This window comes from Podarcis tiliguerta (genome assembly GCF_965153285.1).
Source record: "Podarcis tiliguerta genome assembly, chromosome: 1".
Taxonomy (NCBI): Eukaryota; Metazoa; Chordata; class Lepidosauria; order Squamata; family Lacertidae; genus Podarcis; species Podarcis tiliguerta.
This window is the reverse complement of record NC_139534.1, coordinates 42,653,214-42,671,046: the sequence shown is the minus strand read 5'-3', so window position 1 is coordinate 42,671,046 and position 17,833 is coordinate 42,653,214. Positions and strand designations below refer to the sequence as shown.

The 17,833-nt window shown below is 38.6% G+C and overlaps 1 protein-coding gene and 1 long non-coding RNA gene across 4 annotated transcripts in view; one reads left to right on the top strand and one right to left on the bottom strand.

The window, feature by feature from the left end:
* DPP10 (dipeptidyl peptidase like 10) overlaps positions 1–17,833 on the bottom strand; it is a 542,405-nt gene that overhangs the window by 107,875 nt on the left and 416,697 nt on the right. For all 3 annotated transcript variants that reach the window (XM_083408081.1, XM_083408080.1, XM_083408082.1), the window contains 2 exons: positions 14,264–14,358; positions 7,000–7,074 (listed from right to left, as the gene is read on the bottom strand). In XM_083408081.1, coding sequence (XP_083264207.1) covers positions 7,000–7,074; positions 14,264–14,358 — 170 coding nt within the window. The remainder of the gene's footprint in view (positions 1–6,999; positions 7,075–14,263; positions 14,359–17,833) is intronic.
* On the top strand, positions 5,839–11,413 carry LOC310665411. Its single transcript, XR_014505460.1, has 3 exons — positions 5,839–6,181; positions 6,995–7,096; positions 11,059–11,413. It is a non-coding gene; the product is annotated as an uncharacterized lncRNA (long non-coding RNA).

The window sequence follows — 17,833 nt, the reverse complement described above, 5'->3', positions numbered from 1 at the left end:
AACAAAAGTGTTTATTCAGTAGAATTATTAGTACAATTTTGACACTGATTGTGTTATTTGAATATCAGGACTAACATACACCATTTTGTTGTTTTTTTGGTTAGTTAGCCAAACAGCAAGAGGTTCTACTGCATTCTATATGCACTATAGCAGGGGTTCGAATTTTGATTCTTAAGTGTTACTATTCTCTTGTGCTAATAGAATAGCAAATTTGAAACATTCAAGATGGACTTAGATCTAGCAATAACTTGCAGCTTTACTCTGCATCTTACAGCCACTTACCCGGAAGTAAATGTCACTGAACTTAATGGGACTTAATTCTTGTAGACATTTATAGGATGGCATTCCATCAGCATTTCAAAAAAGACACTTATCATAATGTTTTGGTAGTATACATATACATGTATACATGTATACATGTATACATGTATATGTACATATTTATTGAACTGGCTAGTGGCTGATAAATTATTATTTAATTGATTTACAGTACTGATTACACTAATGTCATTCTTCCCTGAATTATTCTGTCATCCCCGGAAACCTGATATTGTCAAAACTGTCTGCACAACTGAAAGAAACAGGTCATGTCAAAGGACATGGGTTACAAAACAAGGACAGAGCTTCAGATAATCTCTGTGGTATCCATGGAGATGGAATGTCCAATGTCGAAATCATTGTTCAACTTATTGTTTCCCCAGGGGAGAGACATACAGGATCTGTAAGCATTTGTGCTTTAGCTTACAGAACCAAGAGGAAAAAAACACTGGAGAAACCATGAATCAATTAGTAGTTTTAGGAAGTCAGCCATTGTAATTGCGTACTTCACACATTTCTATATCTTGGTAAGTGTGGCCACTATATAACTAATTGGTACTTCAAAAAATATGACACCAGTTTCCACTTCTCCTTCATTGGAAAGTCAAGCAAGAAATAGCTCACTTATGCTAATATGGATAGTTTGACTAAATAGTAACAACTATTTATGTTGAATATGGCAAAGGAACAGGAAACAATTGTCCCTCTAATGGCCGACCCAGTTGGTTGGTTGGTTAGTTCTAAGCATTTATAAATCACTTTCTGGTATACAGCCTCCCCAAGCAGTTTACAAAATGTCATAGTACCACAGCAAACGAGGCAATCCCATCTCCCCAGTTAGCTGATCTCAGCCTGGGCCATTTACCATGATGTGCAAATAGTGTACTTATCTTTGGCAATTGTTTCAGAGTCTTAGCTAGAATACTTATAGGCAATGCTATTTTTCTAGAAAAAGGGGTGCCAGAACTCACCATGAACACCTCCCTTGTTCCCTTATTTTGTTCATTTTTTCTTGCTGTTAAAAATTGGAATTCAGAAACCCTTGCTGAACTATTGTCAATAGCCAGCAGATCTGCCATTAGATGCTGATCTACCTTCTGTCAACCTCTGGTGTAGAAAAATACAGAAGGATCTCAGCAGAGAATCTTAATACCAGACAAGTTTTAGGGCTCTGAGGTTGGCCTCTTCTGGCATTACTAGTTTTAAGACAGACAGTGTATGGATGGCTTTTTTGAACTTGCCTTTTGTGATAAAGGAGTGACTCATGGCCAGTTAAGAACAGCAAGGAGCTGGCCACTTCTTAGAGGCAGCAGTAGATGTGTATCAAGAATGGAGGAAAATTTCCCTTCACAAACAGGGTCAGTCTAACTAATTTACCTGGGCATTTGCAATATTGCTGCTGGCTTTAGTCACACTGTTGCTGTGCAAAACATAAATGTTTTGCTGCTAGAATGCCTGCAGAGGATAGGCCCAGGCCTACCCCTCAACTACACAATAGAATCCAGTTCTGCTAGGATGGGGTAAGAAAATACTCTCCCATTCCCATTGTAAAGTCTGAAAATTGTTAGATATTTTGAGCTGTAGATTGGCCACCTTGTACCTAAGCACCTTACATTTTATACCAGCATAGCAGCTTATCTGAAGAGAGAGCTGCTGGCTTGCTATCCATTGCACTTGGATGCCTCCCATAAATAAGTGTTCACCTGTCTCTGCAAAGCCTTAGTATGTATCCCTGGCCCTCCAAGAAACTTCCTTTTCTTTTTTAGTGAAGACTAAGCAAGTGCCATACCTCATAGTGTCTGCACTATCTATCTATCTTGTCTGCACAGGACTTGGACTAATTTGGATTTCAGGCTAGCTACTCAAAGTTTGACAGTCCTCCACTGAAACCACAGTGTTACCAATATTGAAGCAAAGTGAGGCCTTAGGTCTAGCATTGCCACTTGCTCACATACCAACTATAGTGGGTGAGGTGAAGTGGAAGGAATAAAAAGACTCAGAAGTCTTCTAATTGTCTCGTGTTGCTCACCCAGCCTTCCAATCATCACCGCCACCTGCCAAAACTGATGAGCTTATTACAGTACAGAATTATGTGGATGGAAAAATCAGCATGCTATAAATAGTTGCTATAAACAAATTATTCTACTATTTAAGTAAGTTCAACCAAAATGGTTGAACTTGAGCAATGTAATTGGAAATTTATTACTGGGTTTTGAGATTTTTCTCAAAGATTCTTCAGAGAGCATTCTGCAGTTTAGTAAGCCTGTCAATATGATTGAAAGCAAATGCTTGTTCTGTGAATAGATGTATTTTGTAAAAAAATATCTTTGACAAATGACAAGTAGCTTTTTTGGGGGGGGGGAAGAAAAGCTAAAACCAAGTTACAGCCTCAAAACTGTTTTCTCAAATTGTAATTATAAGAACCTGAGCAATTAAAACAGAAATTACTGAGGTGTGTATGAAAGGAAGGCTAGCAGCCATATTAAAGTAGAAAACTGAAGTACAGAACATCTCCTGAGGAGGTAGCCTCCTCGCTATTGAACACCACTTCTCCTGCCTATTCCTTCTTTAATCCATGAACAACCACAAAAGTATCATGCCACAACTCCCAAGTGGTGGCAGACATTGAAAATGGTAGTGAAGTATCAGCTGGTATTTTATCATCATTTTATTTTCATTCTGCAGTTGTGGAATTAACTATGAACATTAACCAAAGTCCAGTGGCATAGCATGGGTTGTCAGCACCCGGGACAAGGCAAGTAATTTGCGCCCCCTAACCCGGGGCAAGGCAAGTAATTTGCGCCCCCCCCCCCGCTGCACTGTCCCCCCCCCCAGATAGTCCCTCGCTCTCTCTCCGCACCGCACCGCACCGCACGCCTGGGACCCTCCCCTCCACAGTGGGCGGTGACCCGGCGGCTTGGATCGGATTCGCACAGCCAGCACTGCAGAGTGAGTGAGTGAGCCAGGTAGGGGCAGAGAGCTGCGAGTGCGAGCGCCCCCCCCCCCAGATGTAGCGCCCGGTGCGGCCGGGCCCCCCCTGCACCCCCCACGCTACGCCACTGCCAAAGTCTGTTCTAAACGTGCACCAGCATGCTAGCTTGCTAATTGTAAGCCAAAGTTTGGCTTAGCTTTATGTGTGAAATGAGTCACTAAAATAATTATTTCATGGTTTGACAGTGGGAAGAGAGAAACTAAACAAAGGATTAATAACCAAAGATCTACCATTTCCAACTTGCTTCAGAGGCCTCATTTGCCAATCCGTGTACAGACCACATGATAAAAACTCCTGAAGCCTTACCACACTTAATCTGAGGAATGGAAACACAATGATATATCTGCCCTACCTAACTGGAGATATTTCCTAGGTATCTGAATATTTCATATCAAATCCTTGAAAAGGAAAAGAATTTTGGGATGATGTCTGTCGTGCTCAAAGTCACTTAAACAGTTTAATTCATCAGTAGGTCATGTGTGAAAACTTTTATAACCAGAATCAAAGTCTTCCATGACTAGTAAAGCAGAATGTCATACACATATATGAGGGATGATTTTTAAAGAATCCATAAACTGGGCTCCAGTAATCTGAATCCTTTATCTCACCTTTTCATTGACAATTTACTTATAATACCATTTAGGATTACTGTGCCTACATTTAGGCTGTATTAGCCTTGTTCAGGGCCATAGAGCTTCCAGCAGCAGCCTAGGTAGACCCTTGCCTTGAGATGGTCCTTCCATTCCAGGTTTGACTCTGCTCAAGTGTCAGACCCCCGCCAACAGCGGGCTGAGAACAGATACACGCCTGATGTCTGAGCCAAAGCCTACCTACATCTAGAATCAATAAAGTTGCGGCCAATTTTAAAATCCCAGAACATTGTCCTGTGCAGTTTTTTATATCCATCTTAGACTAGGTCTTTGTTCCCTGGGGGCAGCAGGAGTTGTGTCACTGTGACTGGATCTGCAATTATGGCTTTCTTTTGTTAGAAGGAAGAACACTGTTTTGTACATGCGTGGAAATGGCATTGGGCAGAATCAACATAACAAAGGAGGGAGGGTGGCCATAGTACACCCAAGCTCAGGGTGAGGTCTCTGCCTGGCTGGAATGCTCACCCTGGTCACCCAGCGAGACCTTGCCAGCTTGACTTGCAACATAACAAGGTTCAACACTGGCCAACTCCCAAGGAACAAGTCTAGTATGGTTCAACCCCAGCTGATTCTATTCAACCAGCATTGGGTGGGTGGAATGAAGAACTGATCCTGACCCTACTGCCATGCCAGTCCTTACCCTGCCTGCTCCAGTCAATACAAGATTTGGTCAGTTTTTTCATAGCAACACCTGGTGTCCTGTTTGCTCATCTGCTGCTTTTCTGGGTCACATAATGCTCCTAAAAATGCAAAATGTAGCTAAACATCTGTATTGGGGGGTGGGAGAATAACTTCAGTTCTGGATACAAAAGCTGAAGTGAACTTTCCCCACTAAGAATTAACATACACTTATTTTAATAGTCCAAGTTTATAGAGCAACATCACAACAACTGCAAAAGCATGCATCTAACAACTTTCCTTATTCTATCGTATCCAGCATGATTTAAATGATTCATTCAATTATTACTTTTGTATTCAAAGAAAGCTTATTTTCATGCAAATTTACATCCCGTTATGAATAAAGGATATTCTTAATTGTGCTGAAACAACTTCAAATTTAATTAAAGTTTGACTTTCCAAGCAGAAAATAGATTAAAGAAAATGCTGACAACATAAAAATAAATATTCAACTATTTAATTTAACTCTGCATTTATTTTTAATCCAAACATCAAAATAGCTATGGCTCTAATTACAATTTCAGGGCAAATGTTGGGTGGAACGTGTGTCCTCATTTTTTTATTCAATTTGTTTAAACTTTTCAGTCGTCTTCATGCAATAGTTTTGATGTAAAAATTGTCCACTCTTTTATGTAATGTGTATTACCCAAGGAACTATAATATTTTATTTAGAAATCTCTATTTCTAAACTGTCACTAGGAGGAAATAAGAAGGGAAGGTGGAATATTATTTTCTAGCAAGTCCACCTTTTCTAAAGATTCTTCTTATTCAAATGACATCTCTTGAAGACTAGTGTGACTTTGAAGACAATTACCTCACTTAATGACAATTATGGACAGGAAACTAACTCTGATTTGTAACTCACTCTGATGTTCTTGGAAAAAAGGTACAACAGAACATGATAAGGCAAATTTGACCTGCTAGCAGCAATGGTGATGCTGCTGACACACATTGTAATTTGTTAACATGCAATCCACTGTAACCATGTAAATGGAGAAATAAGCAAAAGTGGGGATGAAATGGCAACAACCATTTCATTCATGTCACTCTAGGAAATTTGCTTGGCCAATATGAGCTATATACACTTGGAAGCTGCCCAGAGTGGCTGGGGAGGCCCAGCCAGATGGGTGGGGTATAAAATTATTATTATGGTATAGAGTATATGTTCTAAGTTCCATCCTGTTTTTCAAAGAACACACATATACATGCTAAAACCTGAAAAAGAATTTGGTAGCAAGTTGTTTTCAGTTTTTGCTTTTGTTTTTTTAAACATGACAGCGTATTCAAACATGCAATCTCTTGTAGCATTCCGAAGTGGCCAACAGAAGTGCAATTGGTCTAAGCAAGTTGAAATATCTTCAACAGAGTGGCCATTATCTAAGGGTCTGCTACCTATATTGTATGTATAAGAATAAAAGCTCAGCTCACAGACCTCTAACTTAATGACACTTTAATTCCACCTTAGCATACTCATAATTTTCATATTTTAATTCTTTTCTTTATTTGTCACTTCAGCCTCAGCCTAAGACCAGAGAGATGTCAGGTAAGTAGCACAGTTCTACCATGCCATTTCCTAATGTTTCTATGCATTTTTCTAGGTTCATATTAATTATTTTACCTAGCTAATGATGGTGATATTTATTTGATTTCTTATCCTCCCATAACCATAAGGCCACAAGGGTGGGGGGCACATCAATTTAAAAACACAATATTAAAACCAATTTCCAACAATTTTAAGTAGGATGAATCCTAAAAATATATAGCTCAGTTGTCAAAGGGCACCTAGATAATGAAGATGCCAGATGTGCCTCTGTGGAGAGGGCCCCCTATGTTGATCTTAACAACCTGACTATGTCTATAAGCGATTTGGTGCCAAGTTGTTTAGATCCCTTGGAAAAGTCAATCTTGCATATGCACACATTCTTGCCTTCCCTAGAGTTTTCATCCCGATCCAATTCCCCCCATCCCAGACCTTGCCCCCTATTGCCCTTAATTTTTTAAAAGCAATAGATCTTGATTATGGATCTTTGGAATGGCATATGGTTTAACCCACAGAATTACACTACTGTAAAAAAAAAAAAGTTATCCAAATGTAATAAAGAATTGTTAATACATCAAGACAACCTTACAGAAATGTCAGTAGTAAGAAATTCTAACCAAAACAAGCTTAATCCAAAAAGCAAATGGGACCAACACTTTGAATCCATCCTATTAACACATGATGTCATCAGTATTAAAAGAGTTAAATATATATTGTTTCATAAATGAGGATGTTTTAAGTATAATTTTCTGCATATTACTATGCTCAGACTTCTAACCAACATGTATTCTAATTTTATTTTTAGCCAACTGCTAGCTTACCTGTTTGATGTCATATGCAAGGAGAACATATTTTAAATCTGGGGAGACTGAATATCTTGATGCTTTGAAAGTTACCTACGAAAAGAACACAGTGTTGGTAAGTTTGTTACATGAAGAACACTTTGTCTTAGACATTTCAATTACATTGTATATATATATTACATTTTAAAAGACCCCAGAGAAAGTGATGTTCTTAAAATAAAACAAGTATTAAACAAAACAAGTATTAAAGTACAGTATTAAAAACACCAAGAGAGTTTAAAAGCAATTGATGCAAGAAGCAACAAGGCAGCATGATTTCTTGATAAAAATGCAGATACAGTGGTGCCTCGCAAGACGAAATTAATTCGTTCTGCGAATTTTTTCGTCTTGCGAAGCACCACTGTGTATTGACGGTTTCCCATAGGAATGCATTGGCGGTTTTAAAAAAAAGGCGCAAGACGTTTTCGTCTTGCGAAGCAAGCCCATACGGAAATCCGTCTTGCAAAGCAACTCAGAAAATGAAAAACTCTTTCGTCTTGCGAGTTTTTCGTCTTGAGAGGCATTCGTCTTGCGAGGTACCACTGTACATATATCATGCAGTGAGATTTTTTTCCCCCCTGGTCCAAACATTTTACACAACACCTACTTTTTATTTAAGAAAATGCTTTACAGAAGATTTAAAATCCTCAGTGGTGTGGCAAAAATGGAAAAGGAGAAGGGAACATTATCAAACTAATAACACTTTTTGTCTAGATAAGAATACATGACACCCAATTGAATTCAAGGCTATAATTTAATCAAGAGGTAATGGTGGTGTCAGAAAGAATTTAATGGAGCTGATGTAGAGGAAGGACCAGAGCATACTTGAAGCAATGGAACCACTGAAGGGATTTCTTTTTACGTGGATATGAAGATACTTCCCATCTGAAGAACAAAGAGGTCAAGCACAAGGCACATCAATAGTGCAGGGAAGATGGAAAGAGTATTTATCTGTAGCTGAATTATATATTACAACTAAAATGGAAAGTATAGTGGGGAAATGTCTTGCGCCTGAGCTTATGCCCCTCTTTGTCCCATAGGTAAAGGTAAAGGGACGGATCATTAAGACCAGTCATGGATGACTTTGGGGTTGCGGCGCTCATCTTGCTTTATTGGTTGAGGGAGCCAGCGTACAGTTTCCGGGTCATGTGGCCAGCATGAGTAAGCCGCTTCTGGTGAACCAGAGAAGCACGGAACCGCCGTTTACCTTCCCACCGGAGTGGTACCTATTTATCTACTTGCACTTTGACGTGCTTTCAAACTGCTAGGTTGACAGGAGCTTTGTCCCATAGGAATGGGCAATTTGAATACACAGCAGTGAGTTAATTAGCACAAAATAGAGCATTTGTTGGCATTACCAATGAATTACTAATGTGTTTAAACAACATTTTGTGAACTGCTTCAAGTAAACTGTCAAAAATCATAATACTAAGTTAAACAAGCAAATATATTCAGGTAGGTAGCCGTGTTGGTCTGACGCAGTCAAAATTAAAAATTGTCCAGCAGCACCTTAGAGACCAACTAAGTTTGTTCTGGGTATAAGCTTCTGTGTGCATGCACACGTCTTCAGATACACTGAAACAGAAGTCACCAGACCCTTATATATATAGTGGGAGGGTGGGGTGGGGTTTTTCTCAGAAGGGAAGTAGGAGATGGATGGACTCAATGGGTTTGGTAAACCTGTTGACGACTGTTAACGAGTGCAATTAGTCTTACATGAAAAAACAAGGGATAGTATGCAGATGACCAAAAATAGCATTAGCATAGGTAATGAGACATGAATCCAATATCTCTGTTCAGACTAGGTATCTCCATAGTTTTTAGTTTAGTAATAAATTGTAATTCAGCAACTTCTCTTTCAAGTCTATTTAAGCAAATATATGTTGTTCCTAACAAAACAAACAAACCATTACTAATTATTGCAAATGATTGTTCCTCCCCTGAAAACTGTCCCATAGATTTGTCCAAAGGAGCATCAAGATAACATTAAAATACATTATCATATTTGACAAAAAAATATCACAAATTAAGACAATGAATTCAAATAAAACAAAGTTAATGAAATCATAGGAATGGAAGACTAAGTTCTAGACAAAGTCATTCATACTTGAGTGACTTCTAGATAGTCCATTGATCGTCAAGAAACTTCAGCTTGGGCAGAATGTTGCAACCTGGCTGTTAACATCATGGAGTTGGCATTCTCATATTACATTCCACCCCCACCCCCGAATAAATATATTCTGTCAGCATCTTTAGTACCATTGTGTTTCTAGTGTAGCTGTTTCCAGAGCTAGTTCAAGATGCTGGACTTGACATATAAGGAAATAAAAGAATACTTGTGAATAAGCTACTCCTCGTGAACAAAGCAAATCTGTAAGCAATGTGCAGCTGTGTTCTGAGTGGGGCTCTGAAAACTCAGGTTTAAAAGTCTCCTTTTCCAAGCACAGAGGACTAGTACAACATCCTTGAACTAGCTCCCTCACTTGTCTTTGCCTGCCACCTAGCTGCTTGCTGCACAAGGGGAAAAACTGCTACCCTAAGACAGTTTCTAGATCTTTCGTCCTGTGTTGCCACTGTGTTTAGACTTTGGATTGCTTTTTGGCCTGGCTTCTTGGGGTTTTTTTTTTTTTTGCTCTATTTGGACTTTAGACTGCTGTAAAACTGTGATCTCTGACTCATAGCTGCTCTACCTGGGCATCACTTGGAGCAGGAGAACCGTCCCTAATGAAAACTTTACATATGGACCCCCATGCACACCTTAGTGAAGTTACTACTCTACTGCTCTGTGGGACTACCCACAGCTCATTTTTGAGACTTGGAAAAGACAAGTATTCAAATTGAATGCTGTATCAACACCAGCTTAAACCAAAGATCTCCCAAATACTTAAATTCAGGCTAGAGGCAATCTCGAAGAAAACAGAAGCAAAGAGCAGTTCTGGGATTTATATGATTTGATAGAACTCCTTCATGGATTAAAAGCATTTAATGTTCGTCAGAGCGCATATTGGAGAGAGGTCTGGGGCAGGAGGCCCTAGGAGCCTCATGAGATCTACCAGCTTTTCATACTAAGCCTGACCACATGGTCACTCGAAAGTAAGCACTTTTCTAGTTTTTGTATCATTTTGTGCATATATTTATAGTTCAAGTGTCAAGGAGCTGGATTTTCCTGATATAACAGTATGTTTTACTGTTATACAATATATAGTAAATAGATAATGCCACCCCACATATAAAAATATTTGCCTGGAGTCATCCCAGCAAATAAATATTTGGAATATTTTCAAAATTCACAAGGTGAACAATTTATAGAACCCTGAAGGGAGCTCTCCATGTACGCCTGGTTCAGTTTTAGGCTCTCTTGCAAATCTCTAATTAAATAATTTGGCAACTGAAACATATAGTGGATTGGCAGCAAATTCAAGAACAAGGTCCAGAAGTAGTTTTAAGGATATTAACTACAGAGCAGTTTAAATAACAAAACAAATAAAAACAACAAAATGCTTCATTTCTTACAGTACAAACACAGGTCTTTCTATGTAAAAAATATATCTAACCCCCCCCCCCCAAAAAAAAAAAAATATGCTAGCAGGTCAAATAAAAACAAAGGAAATCATCTATTATGTCTGATTTTGCTTTCTGTGGTGCATATTGGCTGCATCAACCGACTTTAAAGTTATGCAGTTCCATCAAGTATATCTGTTTTGGAGATTATCAAACACCGAGTTGTTGGCAACAACATGTAAAGACAACAACATGTGATTACTCCCTTAACTAATGTATATATTCTGTTGTTTTGTTAACACAACTCTTTCCCAACTTATCTGAAGTATCCCCAAAATTTTATTTACATTAAAAAATATTAAAAGGGAATCATAGATTTAATTAGTTGTCATTTAAAAAAGTAAAAGATAAGAGGATTCTCATTCTACTGACAGCAGGATTGGGCAAAACTGTGTAAAACGAGTTGCAGATTGAATTTCTTGCCTTTTCTCGAAAAAGTGCCTTTCGTGACCTGAGTTTTAATTCTCTACTTGACAGTGATACATGAGGGTGCGATGCTCCTTGGACAAGCAGCACCAGCCTCTTCTCTGCGCCCAGGAATGCACTTGACAACCGTGACCACAAGTATTGCCAGTACCACAGATGACAGGGGTGATAGTCAAATGGAGACAGAAAGATAAAACACCTCCTCCATTCTCAACCTTTATTGTTTCACGTATTCTAGGAATACAAACATTAGTTTTTGCTGAAAGTAGAAGTAGTTCTGTACTCTGAAACGAACTATCAGTCCACTGTGGCCCTGAGACTAGAGGACCATGCAATGAAATGAGGGGAACAGAAGAATGTAACTTCTAAGCCCCGCTTCAGTAAACAACTTTAACATGTCTCTTGACATTTGTGTTTGCCCAAAGTATCCGTTCTTTTCCAAGCAAATAAAGCACACACTCATGTACCAAGAAACAGTATAATTAAGGACACATTGTTTTAACTTTTCCCACAAGTTAAGTGGCAAATTTCTACAATATCTGAGATACTGAATTAGTTTCCAGATCGGCCTGCAATAACAACGTAGCTCCAGCCTTTCTTGTTTACCGGTAATTGTGCTTCCTGACTAAAAACATACCCTGTGTTGCTGTTTTTTGTGTGGCTGGTCCTTTAATCTTTGCTCAACAGTCTCATTTGCTATGCACTACTACTGCATCAATTTTAATTGCTTTTAAAGTACAGTTAGTGTCCTCTCCCCCCCCCCCCTCAACTGAACATAAGAAATAGGGAGGGGGACATAAAACTGCACCACATCCACTGTTTAAGAAACAAAGGCTCACTTCTAAAATACATTCATTTGTGTAGTAGCCTTCAACCAAGACCTACCTTTAACATCAATCTACAACACTGGATTATTGTCATGGATATTACAGAAAATATTGACTCAATTTCACTTTTGCTCCTCATACTATATTCATTTTAGTCCCAGCAGCCAGCCTCTACATCTTTGCTCAGGGCTATACATCTAGGAGAAGGAATTTGTTGCAATGATGAAGAAAACTAAATTTATAGTGGGGCAAAAAAGGCATCTTCCTGAACTTAGTAATATTTCTGCTGCCTAAACAGCCTCTTGATCTTTTAAACAGGGAAAATGATAAAGTTATAATAAAATTATGATATGATAAAGAAGTAAGATTTCTAGATAAAGAAGTAAGATTTCTAAGATACTCTAAATGACTGTACCCCAGAATAGCTGGCTATGGAACTGACAAAGGGAGGAGACACTGAACTTAATCTTATGTGGTGCCCAGAACCTGGTGTGAGATACAAGTGTTGTTGAACTGACTAGGAAAAGTGACCACAGTGCTATCAAATTCAACTTACATGTAAGGAAGTCCAACCATTACATTTTACTTTAAATGTCCCCAAAAATGAGGGGACTGGTAAAAAGGAAGATGAAAGTCAAAATGAGGAAAGTCAAATATCTCCGGAATATTTGGCATTATTCAAAAGTACGTTAACACCAGCTCAGCTAGAATGTATAATGCAAATCAGGAAATACATCAGTGAGAGTGTCTGTATAGTTAATAATCATAATCAAGGAAGCTATTACAGGCAAGAAGGCTTCCTTCAGAAAATGGAAATCTTGTCAAATGAGGAGAACAAATAGGAACAAACTGGGAAATGGGACACTGCTGTTTTTATATTGTGGGGAAACTATAGTGATATCTTTTTTCCTTAGCATTTATAGGGCACAACTGGAAAAGGTTTTCTGGGGTTTTGGAATAGATTGTCATCACCATCCAAATAGTGGAAGGAGATTTACCTGGGACATAAAAATGCACATGTGTGCATTAGGGAAAGCTGCATATAAACATAGGTATAGTAGGATAAATTCACACTAAGAGCTGATGAATTTTCTTGAGAACTAAAAATAATAATCACAAACTGATGTGGCAATGTGGAGACCTGTACTTAAGACAAGAAAAATTAGAAGATGAGAGAAACCCAAAGTGACAGATTCCACCCACCCCTATTGTGCAAGTCCTGAACTACTGTAAATATGTTTTATATGGCAACGCAAAGGGTTGGACTAAATGGTCCTTGTGGTCCCTTCCAACTCCACAATTCTGTGATGCTAAGACTTTGTTGTATCCACCTAACCCTACTTGAAAACAAAATTATTTATTTAAAATATTTTTATTGCACCACTTAATCACAAGGATTCTTTAGACATTATAAATATATGTTTTAATATCATAAACATTGTTTTGAAAATTAGGAATAAAAATCCATAACAAAAATGAACAGATAACACAACCAGCACATTCATTTTATCAGCAGCACCAATCAAATTCATTAAAAGTTAAGAGAAAGATCAGCATTTTCAGTTGTCTTCTAAAATTCATCAAAGCCTGAATGATAGGGTCAATGGGAGAGAGTTTCAGAAGCAACAAGAACTAGAAGGCCCTGTGTTGTATCATCACCAACCTAACTACAGAGTGATGACATCTGCTTAGGACTACCAAAGGCCAGGCTTCTGTGGGAGCAGGTGGTCCTTCAGGTAGCCACAACCCAAATCCAGCACTTTGAATTATCTGAGAAAACTAACTGGTAGTCAGCATAGTTCTCTACAGGTGGCATGTGTTCCACGCTAAAAGAAGAGCTAGCATCCTTGGTAATAATGTTTTTCACATCTTGTTTACAGACAAATGGAAGACAGATCCAAGTAAGGAAGACCCACATGAAGCAGACTGCAATAATATAACCAGTTATCAGGTCATGTTTGATAGTGGCTAGGCCATTCCATCTCCCCCACCACCCTCGGAACAACATAGCTTATAAAACAGCCAAAGCTTATAAAAATCACATCACTATCTCCAAGTGGAGTAGAAGCAGAAAACCTAGCAGTTTTATTCAGAGAAAAGACAGAAATAATCACTTAATGCTATAATCAGGGAAAACCAGCGTCTACATGTCCATAATCTGCTCTGCTCTACATATCTAGAATTGCCTGGAAAGAAGGTGAAGATGTTCCACAAGTATGGTGAGCAGTTCCCCCATGTCACATTGCTAACAATTAAGCTTCAGGAGTTTGAAATGAAGGCGGGGAGGGGGAGAAACAAAAAAGCTGTGTTGGTATGCATTTAAGATATGTGGTTCTTTGCCAAACATAGTATAGTAATTTCACTAGGTCTGTGACTGCATAATAAAACTTGTTGTTGCCATAGTAATTGTAAAAAGAGTTAATACTTACAAAAGTTGCATTTTCCAGCAATAACGTACTTGTATTTGTTTCTACATTCAGTTTAACAACATGCCCAAGTCTGCTTTTATACACCACTTCTGTATCTGTTAATAGAAAAACACATTAAGGATCAGCAAAGGCAAAACATTTCACGCAATAGCTTCTTAGTTAATGGACCTATTCAACGAAGAAAAGACATCACTGACCATCCAATACATTAAAATGTGCTTAGGTTGAAGTAATGAATTCATTAGTAGCATCTAATTTTGTTGATTTGTCCAGAGATAATTGGAATGCTCAGTGCTTCTAGTCTTTCTGACCTTGCTAATGGAGGTGGTTTCATCAAATCAGTATAGCCACATCCTACTCCTTTGTGTAAAACAAGTTCAATTGTACTGTGTGAAAAAAGCAGCAACATTGGCCATATGGTCTTAACCCTTGAACCTTTATTTGGTTAAATGGCTGTTAATCAAGAATGAATTCCGATTGCACTTGCATGAGAAAATGGTTATGTAACCAAAATATTTACAAGAACATCCAACAATTTCATTGCTATTACTTGTTTGTTTGTTTGTTTGACTGTATTTAGAACCTACCTTTTTCTCCTAGTGGTGCAGCAATAAAACTGCTAGTACATTTACAAACAGGGTCCAGTATGGTTTCAAATTAGATGGGGGACGTAGATTCCTGCATTTCAAGGGATTGGACTAGATGACCCCTGGGTTCCCTTCCAGCTCTACAATTCTATGCTTCTCCAAGGAGTTCAAGGTGGCATACATGGTTCCCGTCCTCCTCATTTAATACCTATAACAACCTTGAGAAGTAGGTTAGGCTGGGAGGCAGAAACTAGCCCAAGGCCAGTCAGTGAGCTTCATGGCCAAGTGGGATTTTGAAACCTGGCCTCCCAGCTCCTAGCCCAACACTTTAACCATTATGCCACACTGATTTTCAATCCATCTTTCTATCCATCTTTTTTTAAAAAAGAAAAAGAAAAGAAATAAAAATACTGAAGCATGAGGAAACTTTCACTGTGGTTTTATCATTCAGCCTCAACAAAGCCACCTTAGCATATTTCATAAATAGAGGTTTAGTGCTTTTTAAAATCCCTGCCTAATACCATGGAAATGAAACAGTGCAGAAGGAAGAAATTTACAGAAAAAGTACAATGATGTAACATTTTCTTGAGCAGAAACATAATACGCAAAACCTCTGTTAATGTATATTAATTGTTGCCACATGTTCTGGCCACATGCTGTGTATTTTTCTGTCTCTCTTCATTCAAAACCCATGTATTCTGTGACGTCTAGTTGCTCTGGTTCTTTTACCTGATGTCCTGCAACCAAGCCTAAGCACTTGCAACTGGAACATTTGCTAATTGCTTCCCTGTTCAGTTCAGCCTCCACCCACCTTCCTACGTTACTTTCTCTCTGTCAAATTATAGATCGTAAGCTCCTTGGTGTGGTGACCTGCCATTTTGTACTCTGAAAAGATATGCAGCTGATATGTTTGCACATTAGAATCAGATGAATAGGAAAGGGTAGATCCATTGCTTATTTCAAGAAACTTTTACAGTATTTCAAGAAACTACTTTGTAGTTGTCATTTCCCCTTATGTTTGAATAGAAAGTTTTAGAGGAGAAAAATGGAATGACACAAAAAGTCAATTCTTTTTCATTGTGGAAAGTATGATGTTTGCAAACAATGGAGGTGTCTGCTGAAGAGTCATGCAGAGACCCTGGTGTCACAGTCACCTCGGTATAAAGCAGAAAACCTCATTGCAGTGAGTGTGAACACTGTAGATAAAAATCCTTGAAGTGTTGGAGATACTAAAATAAAGCTGTGCATATACATAAGTACTAAGCAAGTGCTGAGAGTAAGTATAGTAATCATGAACAATCACTATTAATGTCTATTAAAGTGTCAATCCAATGAATGACATTTTCTGTGATAAAGAACACTTCCTAGACAGAATAATGGAAGCATTTTATGGCCACTTGACAAAATGATGGATTAAAAAAAAAATAAAAAAATCTACAGAGCAACTATGGGCATTTTTTCTTCAATAAGAGGGGGAAGGAAGGGAAGTGGGCAAGGGTAGCCAGAAATGATACTTGGCAAGTATTTAAACACTTATGGATACTTTCCTTTCCTTTTTGTTTCAAAGAGGCTGTCTCCTTTTTCATAGGCATAATACTTGTAATACTTGTACTATACAGCCTTCTGCCTCTGCTGCTGCAACCCAGTGATGATTTCTGGCAATGGGATAAACACCCTTGGTGGCAACTCATTTGCATCAAGTAGCCCCATCCAAGCATGCTTTAAGCCAAATCACAGGAAACATGTGGACATCCTAGTAACATTGGCTCCTAGGCTGGAACTCCAGCTATTCTTCAGATGCCAGCCTCTTCCTCTGTTCCTGGTTTCCAAGAGGCTTCCCTGATCATCTCCTTAGCCTATTCCTAAGTCTCTTGCCATTCCACTCTAACTGAGGAGCTCCAACAGGTACTTTCCCTGACCAGTATTTACACCAGCCAAGCTTTTACACCCAAACCCAACACTTGGATGAAATTACATCCTCTTATTGGTCTATAATTATGAGCCAATAAGAAGAGGATTTCAGCATTGCATTCTTCTGATCTTTCCCTCTGACTCTCCAGAGCAGATTTCAGAGTGGTGCAGGGAAAGGGGGAGAGCCCTGTTGCACTAGCGAAAACCCTTGCACTGGCTTCTGCTAGTGTAATGGGTTAGTTAGTTGAATCTGGGTTATGATGTCCACTAACTGGCCAGCTAAAGCTGACCACCCCTTTGATTCCAAACATAAAGCCAGAGATCTTCCCATTTGTTGAATTATAGATAAATTATGCTGAGGAACAGTGCAACTGAAACAATAAACCTGAAGGGTGACTAATATTGGGCTTAGGCCTTACAAATATTTGGATTCTTTCTGATTCAAATGCAAACCTATTTTGAAATAACATTTAAAAATAAATAGCCCTTTAGTTAGCTGGGAAAAGAGACCTGTCTAACAGTGAGCAGCATAGCGTGACTGGCAAGAATCATGTTCAAAAGCATGGGCATTCTATGCCCATGCACTGACTTGAAAAGCTTACGTGAGAAGTTTCATCTAAATATGAGCTGATTTGTGATGGTTTTACAGAGTATGAATCATAATGCAAAGCATTATAGACAGCTGTGGGGAGAATGAAAAGCTGACCTTATAAATATAAACCAGATATAATTTACAAAGACAGTACAGCATAATAAAGATTTTAACAACATGCACCAATCTTCAATGTAATGAATATGTATATATAGTGTATCATTGCGTCATAGCACACAGTGTGTTTGCATGTGTGCAAGCATTGATTAAATTGATAGGAGGTTGGTTTAAGCTCAGTTAGCACAGTGCAATGATTGCTGAAGCCTGACTTAGCCCCACATCTCCACAGGTTGCACGGTTGCCGAAGCCCCACACCAAAGAATATGCCACAGTTTCCCTGCCACTCAGCTTCATTGGCTTATATGATGTGGATAAACCTTTAGCACCACAGTTTTAAGACTAAGTATTACCATAAGAACA